At 50.5% G+C, this 15,953-nt stretch overlaps 1 protein-coding gene across 1 annotated transcript; it reads right to left on the reverse strand.

Annotated features, from left to right (window-relative positions):
* Positions 1-1,007: 1,007 nt before the first annotated feature.
* LOC147092690 (uncharacterized) lies at positions 1,008-9,012 on the reverse strand. Its single transcript, XM_085975992.1, has 2 exons — positions 8,918-9,012; positions 1,008-6,718 (listed from the first exon to the last, which is right to left on the reverse strand). The coding sequence occupies exon 2, from the start codon at positions 3,435-3,437 to the stop codon at positions 2,520-2,522; it is 918 nt and encodes a 305-aa protein (XP_085832118.1). The 5' UTR covers positions 3,438-6,718; positions 8,918-9,012; the 3' UTR covers positions 1,008-2,519.
* Positions 9,013-15,953: the final 6,941 nt, after the last annotated feature.

Genomic DNA, 15,953 nt, shown 5'->3' on the forward strand with positions numbered 1-15,953 from the left:
CCGAGCCCCGCCCCGCCCCCGAATGAAGCGCGAGGAGGTTGCAGTGAGCCCAGCCAGCCTTTACCAAGATGGCTGGCCGCTGGTTTGGAATCGGGCCTAGCAGGGGGGGTGGGAGGCGAGGGGTGGGAGGAGTTTGCCACAAAACAATTGCTTGGGGTCCAGCATGGCTGGCAACAGATGCCCAGGCTTCAAGGCTTACCTGCAAAAACGGAGAAACGTAGGAAAATTAATGAGATTAGATTAAAGATTTAGAAAGTAATTAACTTTTTTTTAAAACAATATGTGTTTTAAAAGCAACTTTTTTTTTAAAGACGCAGAAAGCGGGAAAAAGTAATGAAAAGTTTGGAATCAAGATGGCGGCGACTCATCTCGGTTCAGAACGATAAGGCCCGCCCACACACGCACCGATTGGTCGACCGTCAGGTCACCGAAGTGTAGGATTGGTCAATCGTCCCTTCACTCGACTCTAGGAGGGCTCGCCCACAAGCGCCAGGAACCCGCCCCCGCCATGCAGCGATTGGTCGGCCGTCGGGTCGTTCAACCGTATGATTGGTCGACCTCGACGTCACTCGATGCTAATGAGCGCATAATGACCGGAATGTTGAACGCTTTTTGGATACCGAGGGCGCAATTTTTGTCTCACCAAAACGTAAATACGCTTATGACGGTTCTGGAATCGTAAGCTTTCTTTTGATGTACCACACGTGTAGGTACGCTCTATAACTTTCGAGTTTATACAATACAGACAGACAGACAGACAGACAGACAGACAGACGGAATGACAGACAGATGTACCCTTTTATATATATAAATAATATACTAGCTGGAGTGTCCGGCGGTGCCGAGGGAACTCAAGAACCCTGTGCCATGTTTATAGAACTGTTTATAAAACTGTTGGGATTGAAGAACTCTTCCTAAGCACCCAGGAGTGATAATACATTATTCACAAAGTTTCAGTGTATGAGTTGAATAGGGAAATAAAAGATACTATCTCAGGCATTTAGAGGTCAGTTTAGAAATCAACAGTGAACATTTATTCCAATAATGTAGAACAATAGAACATTTTACAATATTCTGGAGTTACAACCAAAGACTGAGTGAATACTCCTTCTGGTAAAGGTTTGCAAACCCAATAGGTTTGGTATTGTACAGAGTGAATTTATAATCAATAAATGTATTCAACATTACACTGTTATATGTGTTATCTTGTAGTAGGTATGCAGCCTCTCAGATCTTGAAGAGTGCTGTTGAGAGCTTCAAGTGCCCTCTTGTGGGCCTTTGTACACTCATCCCATACAATGAGTTTAGACTTTTGAAGCAGCTCAGCAGGAGCAGTTCCTTTGGTAATGGGACACACTGGGTGTTGTTGTCTTGTCAGACCCAGAGGGAGAGCAAAGGTTGAGTGGGCAGTGCGACCTCCTTGGAGAAGAGTTGCAGCAATTCCTGATGAGGCAACAGCCAGTGCAATGAATCCCTTGGAGCGAAGGATGGGCACAAAGAGATTTCGTAGCCTTTTGGGGGCGTAAGACAGAGCAGCTTCTGTCATCGTTGCATGCCAATGAATGTCATCCTGAATGAGTCCTCTCCTGCGGCAAGCTTTTATAAAGGAGGCACAGAGATGGCCAGTGAGAGTTTTGAGTTCATTAAATAATGTTGGCCAGCAACCTCATGGAGCAGTAGATGAAGGTGAAAGCACTCTGCGTTATTGGAGAGCCCGTTGATAGACAACCTTTTCTGTTTTTCCTGAGGGTGTTAAAATAAACAGAACCCTTGATGCACCAACTCTTGAACATGCCACGTACAACTGGCCATGTGAAAAACAGGGCCTGAGTAAGTTGATGCCAGCAACCTTCAAAGTCTGCCCCTGTGCCTTGTTGATTGACATTGCAAAATAAATAGTCACAGTAAACTGTTGCCTTCTGAATTGAAATGGCATGTCAGCTGGTATCATTGTAATTCGAGGAATGAGAACATCCTCCCCTCTGGCGCAGCCTGAGATGATGGTAGCCTCAATGAGATTTGGCATGAGCTTTTTGACTGCCAGTCTGGTTCCGTTGCACAGCTTTGGTGGATATATGTTTCTTAGGAGCATGATGGGGGTGCCTTCCTTCAGTACCAGTTTGTGAGGAGGCATTCCTGAAGGCTGCAATGAGTTGAGGAACTCAGTGGGGTAGTGTACCCCATCAGCACTGTCACAAACAGTATCAACACTTTTATAAATTTGCTCTTGGCCTGGGAGTTTTTGAAGAAGTAGCATGTTGATGTGTTGACAGCATCATTCCTGGGTGCAAGTATTGAACGTTCACACAGCCACTTGGGATCTTTGAAGTGATTGAGGAGGTCTGGATACACCTTTGAGATCAACTCATCAACTGTTCTGAATTGACTGCCAAAGCCTGGAGGAATTGTGATTTGACCACTGCTGTCAATTGGCAAGTTTCCTTCTCCCAATTGTAGCAAAAGTTGCGCAAAGGATTCTGACATCTCGTCACCATGCATAAGAACACACATGTTTGTGGTCAAATGGACTGTTTGCACAGCTGGCCACAGATGGGAGGCCTTGAGACATGCATTGAGTTCATCTGCTGGTGTTCCTTTTGGACAACTGGCAGGATTTGGCGGAAATCACCTGCCAGCAACAGGGGGATGCCACCCATCAGCCTATTTTTGCCTCTCAGATCTTGAAGAGTTCTGTTGAGTGCTTTAAGTGCCCTCTTGTGGGCCATTGTACACTCATCCCACACAATGAGTCTACACTTTTGAAGCAACTCAGCAGCACCAGTTCCTTTGCTAATGTTACACACTGGGTGTTCTTGTGTTGTCAGATCCAGAGGGAGAGCAAAGGTTGAGTGGGCAGTGTGACCTCCTTGGAGAAGAGTTGCAGCGATTCCTGATGAGGCAACAACCAGTGTAATGCACCCCTTAGGGCGAACCATGGCCAGTAAAAGATTGATCAGGAATGTCTTTCCTGTTCCACCAGGTGCATCGAGGAAGATAATGCCACCTGCCTTGTTTTCCACCATAACCACAACCAACCTGTATGTCTCTTTCTGGTCTGGAACCAATTTAGGTTCAGTGACGGTGACAAAGGAGGTCAGTTCCTCAACATTGTAGGTGGTTTCCCTGACGACCTCTCTGCTGAGACCTGGAGAATCATTCCTATTGGGAGATGGAAGGTTCAACTGAGACACAGACTTGCCAGCCAATGCCAAAGTCTTGTTCGCAAAAAGGATCAATACCTGATCGTACATTGCATCAGTGAAGTTCAGCTCCATGGTGGGGTTGGCTGTCCTGAGTTGGTGTAAGATGTCTTCTGTGAGGCTGTCTTTGTGATCTTCCCACAACTGCATCGGGTTGGAAGGGCTGCAGAGGGCAATTATAATGGCAAAGGGATTTCGTAGCCTACTGGGGGAGTACGACGGAACAGCTTCTGTCATCGTTGCATGCCAATGAATGTCATCCTCAATGAGTCCTCTCCTGCGGCAAGCTTCTTGAAAGGAGTCACAGAGATGGCCAGTGAGAGTCTTGAGGTTATTAAATTATATTGGGCCAGCAACGTCATGGAGGAGTAGACGAAGGTGAAAGCATTCGGTGTTGTTTGGATGGACCGTGTAGAATCTGCCAAGTGCATCTGATGAGTACACCCCTGTATGACCAGGATCTTCCTTCAGACCTGCTCCAGGGCACCGAGCCCGCCATGTCTTGTTTGGCTGCCAGGTGTAGTACTTGGGCACCTGATGATACAAAGGTGTCTTGGCAAAGTCATTCGTTTGGCACAACTCAAAGAATGCTGTAAGTTTTGTCTTTGTGGGTTCCTCGGGACGTTGGCTGGCATTTTCTGGTCGGAATAAAATCCTTTGTCCATTTTGCAAGTGAACACCCAATTTAGTGACAGTGGAGTAACGCTTGTGGATGTCAAATCCAAAAGATCGCCAGGCTGCCTCATTGCTGCAGATGTAACGGCCCATCAGATGTGTGGTGAGCTCATCATTTTGATTCTGCTGTCCAGCCGGTTGAAGATCAAAGACAGCTTGGTCACTGCCCTTATGGATGTACTTGCGCACATATTTGATAGACTTAACTGAGTGGCAGTACTCCACATTGATGTGACATTTGAAGAGCCTGGATAGGAGTGGACAGTAAGGAACAATCCAACGGTTGTCAACTTCCAATGTCTGTCTTTGCTGTGTTGTCTGATTTGACAGACCAGGTTGACCTGAGTCTCTAGGTTTTTGAGTTCGCATTCTTATCTCAGTGCTGAAACCTCCACTCTCTTTGCCCCTTCTCCTGTACAAAGGATAGCCATCATCCCCATGCTGAGTTTCTTCACGGAGTGGCTTTGGGTACCCTTTTGTACATGCATTGTTTTTCATGCAGGGAGAAGAAGGGTTGTGTCGCCCACAAGGACCATGAATCATATTTTTACAGCAACATGAAAGAGGATTGGATCCTTGTCCTTAACGGGTAGCTCTGCAGAGATGAAGGAATCAACTTGATTGGGGTGAATCTTTGCCTGAAGCCAGAGTAAAAGATGAACATGAGGAAGTCCTCTCTTCTGCCACTCAATGCTGTACATGTAGCAATGGTGTGCACTAAAAAGTTTACCCACAGTCAGGAGTTTGATCAGTTTTGTAACTTTGAAGTTGAAGACCCGTGCTATGAGGTCATGCCTTTCAGTACCAGCTTTGGGTGGGAACTCCTGCCATTGGGGATTGCAAGTCATGGTGATGAAGAGGTCAGGTCTGCCATAGTTTCTGACATAGGTCATGGCATCTTGCGTGTGCTCATGCATGTACCTAGGACCTCCAATAAAGGTGGATGGTAGGATAACCAATTGATCAATGTCCTCAGTGTTGCCAACATTGGCCACAGCATCTCGTAAGTGTATATAGTCTGTGACTCTCAAATAATTTTGGTTATTCCGGAACCAATTAAGCCGCTCTCCTTCCATTTTTGCATACATGTCAGTGAGGAACTGGTGGAGAAGTCCTCCACACTGAAGCAGGTGGTTTGATGCAGTTTCTCGTTCCATCAGCCTGTATAAATAGAATTCCATGGCAGAATCCATCTTTTGCCTTTGGGCTGTAGGTGGCGCACTAGTTTTGGGCTCAACATGAGGGATCTTGTTATAGGCATCGTATCCATCTTCCCCATGGCAAAACAAAAGCGGATATTGCATAGGATCATATGACCTGTGAAGCTCAGAAATTCTTTTGAGTGGACCACCTCTCATATGCAAGACAATGTCCCGTTGTTCAAATTCTTGGCCCACACTGACAATGGCTACTTCATTGGTGGTTGGAGCATTGAAGCGTCACTCATGTTCACCTGCAGGAGTCTTGTAAGCTTTGATGACAACTTTGAGGTCTTCATTTTATGTTTTTTCGATGGCTGTTTTGAAACTCTTTACATATGGGTTTTGCTGATGAAGCATCTCCTGTAACCCAAGCAAAGTTTGAAGCTTGATTTGGTGTTGATGTGCAGGGTGAACAGCAGCTTCCCTGCGGCGATTGGCTTGCTCTTCGTCATCACCCAAGAAGTAGATTTGGAGAAACTGAAGTCTTTCGTTTGGTAGAGGAAGTAGGGAGCCAGCTGTATGGTACACCTGTCCATGAACTTTAAAAGTTGGGCAAAATCCTGATTCACGCACTCTGTTTGCACCAAAAGAGGTCATTGCAAAGCAGTTGTTGTACTTTCTGATGTGAGTGAGGAAATGTGTTGAAGCTGGAATTCGGCCGAACAGAAGTGAGTGTAGGGGTTCAGGTGGAGCTGTTAGTTTTGAAAGTTTAACCTTTCCTCCATTGCAGCAAATCCCATCAATTTCCCCTTCCCACTTCAGAGCGCCACAGTGAGGGCAAATGATGGTCATCTTGCCAATGATGATTGTGGGGTCGGCTTCATAATTGATGGTGGGTCTATAGGAGAAGGCTGCTCCGAGCCAATGATTCCAAATGTCAGCTCTGGCAATGGCCCTGCGTCTATTGGCGGCCTGGCGACGTGCCTGAGTCTGGTCAGGAGTCTCTGAGGCTCTGTCGTGGGTATGTCTCGCCTGGTCAACAGCTTGACGTGCCTGAGTCTGGTCAGGAGTCTCTGAGGTTCTGGCTTGGGTATGTCTCGCCTGGTCATGGCGTGACGTGACTGAGTCTGGTCAGGAGTCTCTGAGGCTCTGGCTTGGGTATGTCTCGCCTGGTCAACAGTGTGATGTGACTGAGTCTGGTCAGGAGTCTCTGAGGCGCTGGCTTGGGTATGTCTCGCCTGGTCAACAGCGTGACGTGACTGAGTCTGGTCAGGAGTCTCTGAGGCTTTGGCTTGGGTATGTCTCTCCTGGTCAGCAGCTTGACGTGCCTGAGTTTGTTCAGGAGCATCTGAGGCTCTGGCTTGGGTATGTCTCGCCTGGTCAACAGCCTGACGTGCCTGAGCATTGTCAGGTGTCTCTGAGGCTCTGGCTTGGGTATGTCTCGCCTGGTCAACAGCTTGATGTCCGTGAGTCTGGTCAGGAGTCCCTGAGGCTCTGGCTTGGGCATGTCTCACCTGGTCAGCAGCTTGGCATGCCTGAGTCTGGTCAGTAGTCTCTGAGGCTCTGGCTTGGGTATGTCTCGCCTGGTCAGCAGCTTGACGTGCCTGAGTCTGGTCAGGAGTCTCTGAGGCTCTCCGAGCCTTTTTTCGGTATGCATCAGAAGTGCTGCGTCGACGGCTGGAACGTTTTCTTGAGGGCATGCTGTTACGGAAAAAGAAAAAAGAAATTATATGTTAAAATGAGTCTGTCTGTCTGTGTGGGAAGGAGAGAGAGAGAGGGGGAAGGTGAGACAGAGAGGGGGAAGGAGAGATGGGGGAAGGATAGAGAGAGAGGGTGAAGGAGAGAGAGAGAGGGGGAAGGAGAGAGAGGGAGAAGGAGAGAGAGAGAGAGAGAGAGAGAGAGAGAAGGAGAGAGAGGGGGAAGGAGAGAGAGAGAGAGAGAGAGGGAAGGAAAGAGTGAGGGAAGGAGATAGAGAAGAGAGGAAGGCACCCCAGGGAAGGGACTGGACTCAGAGCCCGGTGGGTGAAGAAGGGCGCCCGCCATTTGGTGAGGTCGGCGTGAAGTTTGAATCACAGCGGCCGAAGGAAGGAAGGAAGGAAGGAAGAAGGCAAGAGTGTGGGTTTAACATTTTTTAAAAAGGATCTAGAGAGAGGAGATGTAGGTGAAGCCGGAGGGTCTGATCACATTCTGCTGTGTGTGTGTTGTGTGAGGAGAAACAGACTCTCCGCAGCCCTGCCGGACACCATCTGAGGTGAGTCTCTGTCTCTCTCTGTGCTTTGCTAAAGCTGTGAGCTCGGGGATTGATGTTGAGGTGGTAGGCCCCGGCCTCCTCCTCCTCTTTCACACTGAGTGTGAGCTGAGCCCAGCCCCACCCCCCCAGGTGTGTGGGGGGTGATTGGCCAGGGGCGGGGAGGAAGGAGGGAATGGCACCGAGTCTCTCTCACACACTCCGAGCCCCCCGGGACTGTAATAGAGACACCTTCCCTCTTCCCCGGGCTCTCGGGCCACGCGGTTGATACCGCGGCGAAGGGGTAGGACTCAGAGCCCGGCCTTGGTGACCCAGAGCCCCCATGCACCGCTGTTCACCTGCTCGCTGGGCGGGGAGGAAGGAGGGAATGGCACCTAGTCTCTCGGTCGGGCTGACCCCTGAGAGCCGCGAGGGTGTATCAGTCCTGCACGCACGGCAGGCTGCAGGAATAGGCCGCACCCACGACCCGGAGCCGCCGTGCCTGCGCCGCTAGGACACGCCCATGACCCGGAGCCCTGGTGCGCCGCCACTCACCTGCTCGCTCGGCGGGGAGGAAGGAGGGAATGGTGCCGAGTCTCTCGGTCGGGCTGACCCCTGATCCACTAGGCCCCGCCCATGACCCAGAGCCCCCGTGCGCCGCCGCTCACCTGCTCGCTGGGCGGGGTGGAAGGAGGGAATGGTGCCCAATCTCTCGGTCGGGCTGACCCCTGAACCGCTAGGTGGCGGCTACGGCCCGGAGCCCCCATGCGCCGCCGCTCACCTGCTCGCTGGGCGGGGAGGAAGGAGGGAATGGCGCCGAGTCTCTTGGTCGGGCTGTCCCCTGATTCGCTAGGCCCCGCCCACAACCCGGAGCCCCCGTGCTCCACCGCTCACCTGCTCGCTGGGCGGGGAGGAAGGAGGGAATGGTGCCGAGTCTCTCGGTTGGCCTGACCCCTGATCCGCTAGGCCCCACCCACGACCCAGAGCCCCCGTGTGCCGCCGCTCACCTGCTCGCTGGGCAGGGAGGAAGGAGGGAATGGTGCCGAGTCTCTCGGTTGGGCTGACCCCTGATCAGCTAGGCCCCACCCACGACCCGGAGCCCCCGTGCTTGTGCCGCCGTTCACCTGCTCGCTGGGTGGGGAGGAAGGAGGGAATGGCGCCGAGTCTCTCGGTCGGGCTGACCGCTGATCTGCTAGGCCCTGCCTACGACTCGTAGCCCCCGTCCACCACCGCTCACATGCTTGCTGGGCGGGGAGGACGGAGGGAAAGGCGCCAAGGCTCTCAGTCGGGCTGATCCCTGATCCACTAGGCCCCGCCCACGACCCAGGGCTCCCGTGCACCGCTGCTCACCTGCTCACTGGGCGGGGAGGAAGGAGGGGAATGGCGCCGAGTCTGTCGGTCGGGCTGACCCCTGATCCGAATAGGCCCCACCCACGACCCGGAGCCCCCGTGCGTGCGCTGCCACTCACCTGCTCGCTGGGCGGGGAGGAAGGAGGGAATGGCGCCGAGTCTCTCGTTCGGGATGACTCCTGATGGCCGCGAGGGTGTACTCCCGCTTCGAGAGAGAGAGCGAGAGAGGGGGGGAAAGAGAGAGAGAGAGAGAGGGAGGGGGGGAAGGAGAGAGAGACAGAGAAATTCCTGAATCAATACTAATGAAACAACAATTTCCTCACCTCCATTAACATTTTTTTTCCTTCAGGCCCGGCCGTTCTTTAATGGCCGCCACTCACTTCAGCTCAGCTCCCGCACCCGCACTAACGGCAGTTTGAAGGATTATGCCCCGCCCACAAACGCCATGAAACGCCCCCCGTGACGTAGCGTGCTTCCCCCGTAGGATTGGTCAACAATCACATCACTCAACGCTAATGAGCAGTAGGATTGGTCAACCGCTAATCAGCGGATTTTGTCCGTTTTTGAAAGTTTTTTGTATACTGTCCGAACAATCTTTGCCTGACCAAAAAGTACATATGCCTATGACACTCCCCTAACCATAAGTTTTCTTTTGGTATACCATATGTATAGGTACGCTCGAAAGCTTTTGAGTGATGCCCGGACATACATGCAGACAGACAGACACACAGCCAGACAGACAGACAGACGGACGGATCCTTTTATATATATAGACTAGCTGGAGTGCCCGGCAGTGCCGAGGGTTTGTTGAGGGCATATAAATGAGTTTGTCTGTCTTTCTGTCTGTGTGGGAAGGAGAGAGAGAGAGAGGGGGAAAGAGAGAGAGAGAGAGAGAAGGAAGGAGAGAGAGAGAGAGAGGAAAGGAGAGAGAGAGAGAGAGAGAGGGAAGGAGAGAGGGAAGGAGAGAGCGAGGGAAGGAGACAGAGAGAGGGAAGGAGAGAGAGACAGAGAGGGAAGAGGAGTGAGCGACTGGGGGGAAGAGAGAGAGCGACGGGGGAAGAGAGAGAGTGACTGGGGGAAGAGAGAAAGCGACTGGGGGAAGAGAGAGCGACTGGGGGGAAGAAGAGAGCGACTGGGGGGAAGAGAGAGAGCGACTAGGGGAAGAGAGAGAGCGACTGGGGGAAGAGAGAGAGCGACTGGGGGAAGAGAGAGAGCGAATGGTGGGGAAGAGAGAGAGCGACTGGGGGGAAGAGAGTGAGCGACTGGGGGGAAGAGAGAGAGCGACTGGGGGAAGAGAGAGAGCGACTGTGGGGAAGAGAGAGAGCAACTGGGGGGAAGAGAGAGAGCGACTGGGGGGAAGAGAGAGAGCGACTGGGGGGAAGAGAGAGAGAGCAACTAGGGGGAAGAGAGAGAGAGAGAGACTGGGGGAAGAGAGAGAGACAGAGAGAGAGGGAGAGAGGGAGAGGGAGAGAGAGAGAGGGAGAGAGAGACAGAGAGAGAGAGGGAGAGAGAGACAGAGACAGAGGGAAGGAGATAGAGAGGGAAGGAGAGAAAGGGGAAAGGGGTGGGGGGCAAGGGGTGGGGAAAGGGGTGGGGGAAAGGGGGGTAGGGGTGGGGGAAGGGGGGGAAGGGTGTGGGGAAAGGGGGGGAGAGGGGGAAGAAGGGGGAGGGGGAGGGGAGGGGAGGGGGAGTGAAGAATGGGAGGGAAGGGGGTGTGTGGGAGTGGGAGGAAAGGGGCGGTGGGAAAGGGGGCTGGGCGAAAGGGTGGGGGAAGGAGGGGGGAGGTGGGAAGGGGGTGAAGGACGGGGAGAGGTCAAGGGGGGGAGAAAGGGAGGGGGAGCCAGCAGACCCTCTCCCCTGTGGCAGTTTTGAGAGTTGCGCTGCCGGCGGTGGTTGGAGAAGGCTAGGCCTCAGGGCCTCGGGCACCCACACTGACATGGCCCAGCCGAGCGCAGCACCCCGGTCAGCCCGAGCTCTGCAGCCGCCGCTCGGCCGCAGGCCACAAAGCACCCGAGCCCAGCACCGGCGATGGCTCCACGGAGCTCCGTGCCGCCCCACCAGCCTTTAGAAAGATGACGGCAGTGGCTACACTCGGCTCAGGCCCGCCCGGCCCAAAAAGCACCCGAGCCCAGCGCCAGCGATGCATCCGCGGATCTCTGTGCTGCCCCACCAGCCTTTAGAAAGATGGCGGCGGTGGCTACGCTCGGCTCAGACCAGCCCGGCCAGCCTTTAGAAAGATGGCGGCGATCGTGGGCCGCTTGTTGAGCGGGACGGGAGGTGCCTAGCTCGGTCGTGGCTGGGGAACAGAGGCCGAGGCTTCGAGGCCTCCAAAAACGGTGAAAGGTAGGAAAATTTATGAGGTTAGAGAAAATATTTACAAATTAAAGACGTTTTTTTTTAAACAATTTAAATGTGTTTTAAAAGCAACTTTTTTTTTGCTGGAAATGTAGATTTGAAAATAAACACGCAGAAAGCGGGAAAAAGAAATGAAGAGTTAGGAATCAAGATGGCAGCCACTCACCTCAGCTCAGAAGGATTAGGCCCGCCCACACACGCACCGATTGGTCAACCATCAGGTCACTGAACTGTAGGATTGGTCAATCATCACGTCACTCAACTCTAGGATGGCCCGCCCGCACACACAATGAAACCACCCCCGTTACGCAGCGATTGGTCAACCGTCACATCGCTCGACTGTACGATTGCTCAACCTTCATGTCATTCAATGCTAATGAGCGGATAATGAGCGGAATTTTGAAAGTTTTTTGGATACCGTCTGAACAATTTTTGTCTGACCAAATAGTAAATACGCTTCTGACCATTCCAGAATCATCAGCTTTCTTTTGATATAACACATGTGTAGGTACGCTCTATAACTTTTGAGTGTATAGAGGACATACAGACAGACAGGCAGTTGTTGTTGGAAGAGAGAGAGAGAGCGACTGGGGGGAAGAGAGGGAGCGACTGGGGGGAAGAGAATGAGCGACTGGAGGGAGAAGAGAGAGATGGGGGAAGAGAGAGAGAGAGGGAATGAGAGAGAGACAGAGAGCGAAGGAGAGAGAGAGAAAGGGAAGGAGAGGGAGAGAGAAAGGGAATGAGAGAGAGAGAGAGAGGGAATGAGAGAGAGATGGAAGGGGAAGGGGGTTAGGAGAAGGGGGTAGGTGAAGGGGGGTGGGGGAAGGGGGGTGGGGGAAGGGGGTTGGGGGAAGGGGGGTGGGGTTGGGGGGGAAGGGGGGTGGGGTTGGGGGGAAGGGGGTGGGGCATTCCACAATCAATCCTACCCAACTCGTGCCTCATACCATTGTAGTTTCCTTTATTTAAATTCAGGACCCAAGTCTCTGAATCAACGACTTCACTCTCCATCTTAATGAAGAATTCTATCATATTATGATTGCTCCGCCCCAAGGGGCCTCGCACAAAAAGATTGCTAATTATTCCTTTCTCATTACCTAATACCCAGTCTAAGATGGCCTGATCTTTATTTGGTTCCTCGACATATTGGTCCAGGAAACCATCCCGTATACACTCCAGGAATTCCTCCTCCACAGTAATGTTACTAATTTGGTTAGCCCAACCTATATGTGGATTAAAGTCACCCATGATAGAGGCTGTGCCCTTATTGCACGCATCTCTACTTTACCGTTTAATGCCTTCACGAACCTCCGCATTACTGTTTCGTGGTCTGTATACAACTCCCACTAATGTTTTCTGCCCCATGGTATTTCTCAGCTCTACCCATACAGATTACACTTCATCAGAGCTAATATCCTTCGTTACAATTGTGTTAATCTCCTCTTTAACCAGCAATTCTACCCCACTGCCTTTTACATTTTGCCTGTATTTCCTGAATATTGAATACCCCTGCATGTTGAGTTCCCAGCCTTGGTCACCCTGGAGCCATATTTCCATAATCACAAACATATCATTTCCGTTTACATCTATTTGCACAGCTAATTCATCCACCTTATTACGAATGCTCCTCACATTAAGGCACAAAGCCTTCAGGTTCTTTTTTTAACTCTTAGACCTTTTAGAATTATTATGTACTGTGGCCATGTTGGATTTAAACCCTTGATTTCTCTGACTGCCACTTTTGCTTTTCTCCTTCCTGTCTTTTGCTTCTATCCTTGTTTCCCTTTCCTCTCTCTCCCTGCATAGCTTCCCAACCCCCTGCCATTTCAGTTTAAACCCTCCCCCAGAGCACTTGCAAATACTCACCCTTGCACATCGGTCCCAGTCCTGCCCAGGTGCAAACCATCCCGTTTGTACTGGTCCCACCTCACCCAGAACCGTTTCCAATATCCCAGGAACTTGAATCCCTCCCCCTTGCACCATTCCTCTAGCCACGTATTCATTTGAAATATCCTTCTATTTCTACTCTGACTAGCATGTGGCACTTGTAGCAATCCTGAGATTACTACCTTTGAGTTCCTATTTTTTAATTTACCTCCTAACTCCCTATATTCAGCTTTTAGGCCCTCATCCTGGTTTTTACCTATATCGTTGGTACCTATATGCACCACGACAACTGGCTGTTCATCCGCCCCTTCCGAAATGCTCTGCAGCCGCTCTGAGACATCCTTGTCCCTTGCACCAGGGAGGCAACATACCATCCTGGAGTCTCATTTGCGGCCACAGAAACGCCTATCTATTCCCCTTACAATAGAGTCCCTTATTACTATATTTCTCCCACTCTATTTCCTCCCATCCTGTGCAGCAGAGGCACCCATGGTGCTAGGAAGTTTGCTGCTGCTGTCTTCCCCCGATAAGCCATCTCCCTCAACAATATCCATAGCGGCGTGTCTGTTTGAGAGGGAGATGGCCACAGGGGACATCTCACTACCTGCCTGCACCTACTACTCTGCCTGGCGGTCACCCATGCCCTTCCTGCCTGTGCAGCCTTTACCTGCTTTGTGACCAACTCATTAAATGTTCTATCCATTATGTCCTCAGCATCGCGAATGCTCCAGTATGTATCCACTCGCAGCTCCAGCGCTGCAATGTGGTCTGCCAGTAGCTGCAGCTGGATACACTTCCCACACACATGGTCGTCAGGGACACAGGAAGTGTCACTGATTTCCTACATAGTGCAGGAGGAGCATACCACAGAGCCGAGCTGTATTGCCATGACTTACCCTTTAATTAATTCAAATTAAATTAAATCAAATAAATCCCACCAATTACACTACAATTAAATGATATACTCAGGGGCCCTTGTTTACCAGCAGTCTCCGCTACACAACAGAGACCCTAGAAAATATAAATCACAAAATTCAAGTTTGGAAAAAAGCGAGAAAGAGGGAAATATTCACCAACCAATCACTTACCTGTTTTCTGGTGACGTCACACTTCGATAAGTTTTTACTTCTCTCTGTCCTCTCTCTGTGCCTCTCGCAGGTCCGCCACTCAGCTCCGTTCCCAGGCCTCCTCTGCGCACTCTTTTATCCTCCTCTAGCTGACTCTATGCCTCTCGCAGTTCCGCCGCTCCTCTCCAGTCTTGGTGAAAAGAAGCCTCCGAATATACTGCATGTCACTTAATTGAAGTCAGGAGAAGTAATGTCGGAAGATCCTGGGAGGATAGCACCTCGTGTTGAGATCCCTGATGGCCCTCCTCCTTCTCCCACTGTGCATATGGTCCCGTATTTCTGGCTGCCTGTGCTCCCTTTGCTTTAGAAGCTGAAGGGCGTGGTCAACTGCCAGTACAGTCCCCATGACTTATAGCAAGTGTTGTAGTTTGAAGCCCCTCAAAAATGATAAGGAAGTTTTATGCCTACCACAATACTCACTGATACTAATATAGATTTGTCATAACAAAAGAAAATTCTTGCAGTTGCAGGAAGTAGCACACAGCCACTCAAATTGCAAAACCCTGTCAGGGGCGAGTTATTGGTCAGGATCCCTTTAAATAGTGCTGCTGGAGCCGGCTTCCTGGACCATATGGAGGAGTCCAACTCGCTTGCCATGCTGGGAGATGTAGCTCATCCTCGTCACAACACCTCCCAGAGCCGTGCAGTTAATTAAATAAATCTCGCGCAAAAATCTTGTATCAGTAATGCTAACCATGAAACTACTGGATTGTTATAAAACACCATCTGATCACTGTCCAGTGACCCCTGGTTTAGATAGAGATGAAGCAGCGCATCCATCCTGCTTCTGATCACTGTCCAGTGATGCCCTGATTTATAGTGCGTGGATATCAGCCAGCGTTCTTTCTCTTTACACTGTACAGTGACACCTGGTTTATAGAGTGGGGAAATCAGCCAGGGTTCCTGAAACTGATCTCTGTGCACTGGGCCCTAGTTTATAGAGAGTGGAAATCAGCCAAGGTTCTTGCTCTTGATCACTTTCCAGTTATGCCTGGGTTTTAGCCACGGTTCCTTCTCCTGAGCACTGTCCATTGACCCCTGAAAGAGAGCGGAAATATAACCCCACTTTTTAAGAGAGGGAGCGAGAAAGCGGGGAACTAAAGATCAGTTAGCCTGACATCAGTCGTAGGGGGAATGGTAAAATCTATTATTAAGGACGTGCTAACAGGGTAGAGAAACTATGATTGGGCAGAAACAAAACGGATGTATGAAACGGAATCGTGTTTGACAAACCTTTTTTTTTGAGGTTGTAACTAGCAGAATAGATAAGGGGGAACCAGTGGATGTGGTGTATTTGGATATTCAGAAGGCATTCGATGAGATGGCGAACAAGAGGTTTTTAAACAAAGTTAGGGCTCATGGGATTGGTGGTAACACAGTAGCATGGATGGAGGATTGGTTAACGGACAGAAAAAAGAGAGTTGGAATAAATGGGTCATTTTAGGGTTGGCAGCTGTAACTAGTGGGATACCGCAAGAATCAGTGCTTGGGCCTAAGCTATTCCCTATCTACATCAACGATTTGGATGAGGGGTCCAAATGTAATATATCCAAGTTTGCTGATGATACAAAACTAGGTGGGAATGTAAGTTGTGAGGACGATGCAAGGATGATTCAAGCGGATACAGACAGGATAAGTGAGTGGGAAAGTACATGGCAAATGGAATATAATGTGGAGAAATGCGACGTTATCCATTTTGGTAGGAAAAAGAGAAAAGCAGAATATTTTTTCAATGCTGAGAGATTGGGAAGTATTTGTGTTCAGAGGGACCTGGGTGTCCTTGTACACGAATCATTGAATGTTAACATACATGTGCATCAAGTAATTAGGAAAGCAAATGCTATGCTGACCTTTATTACAAGTGGATTTGGGTAAAGGAGTAAAGACGTCTTACTGAAATTATATAGGCCCTGGTGAGACAAAAACCTGGAGTATTGTGTATTGTTTTGGTCTCCTTAACTAAGGAAGGATGTACTTTCCTTAGAGGGAGTGC

Source organism: Somniosus microcephalus, unplaced genomic scaffold (genome assembly GCF_052327205.1).
Source record: "Somniosus microcephalus isolate GS21.2 unplaced genomic scaffold, FLI_Smic_1.0 unresolved_chr2, whole genome shotgun sequence".
Classification (NCBI taxonomy): Eukaryota; Metazoa; Chordata; class Chondrichthyes; order Squaliformes; family Somniosidae; genus Somniosus; species Somniosus microcephalus.

Bases quoted from the DNA above. Each gene is read 5' to 3' on its own strand.
- LOC147092690 (XM_085975992.1), bottom strand. From the start codon at position 3,437: ATGACAGAAGCTGTTCCGTCGTACTCCCCCAGTAGGCTACGAAATCCC.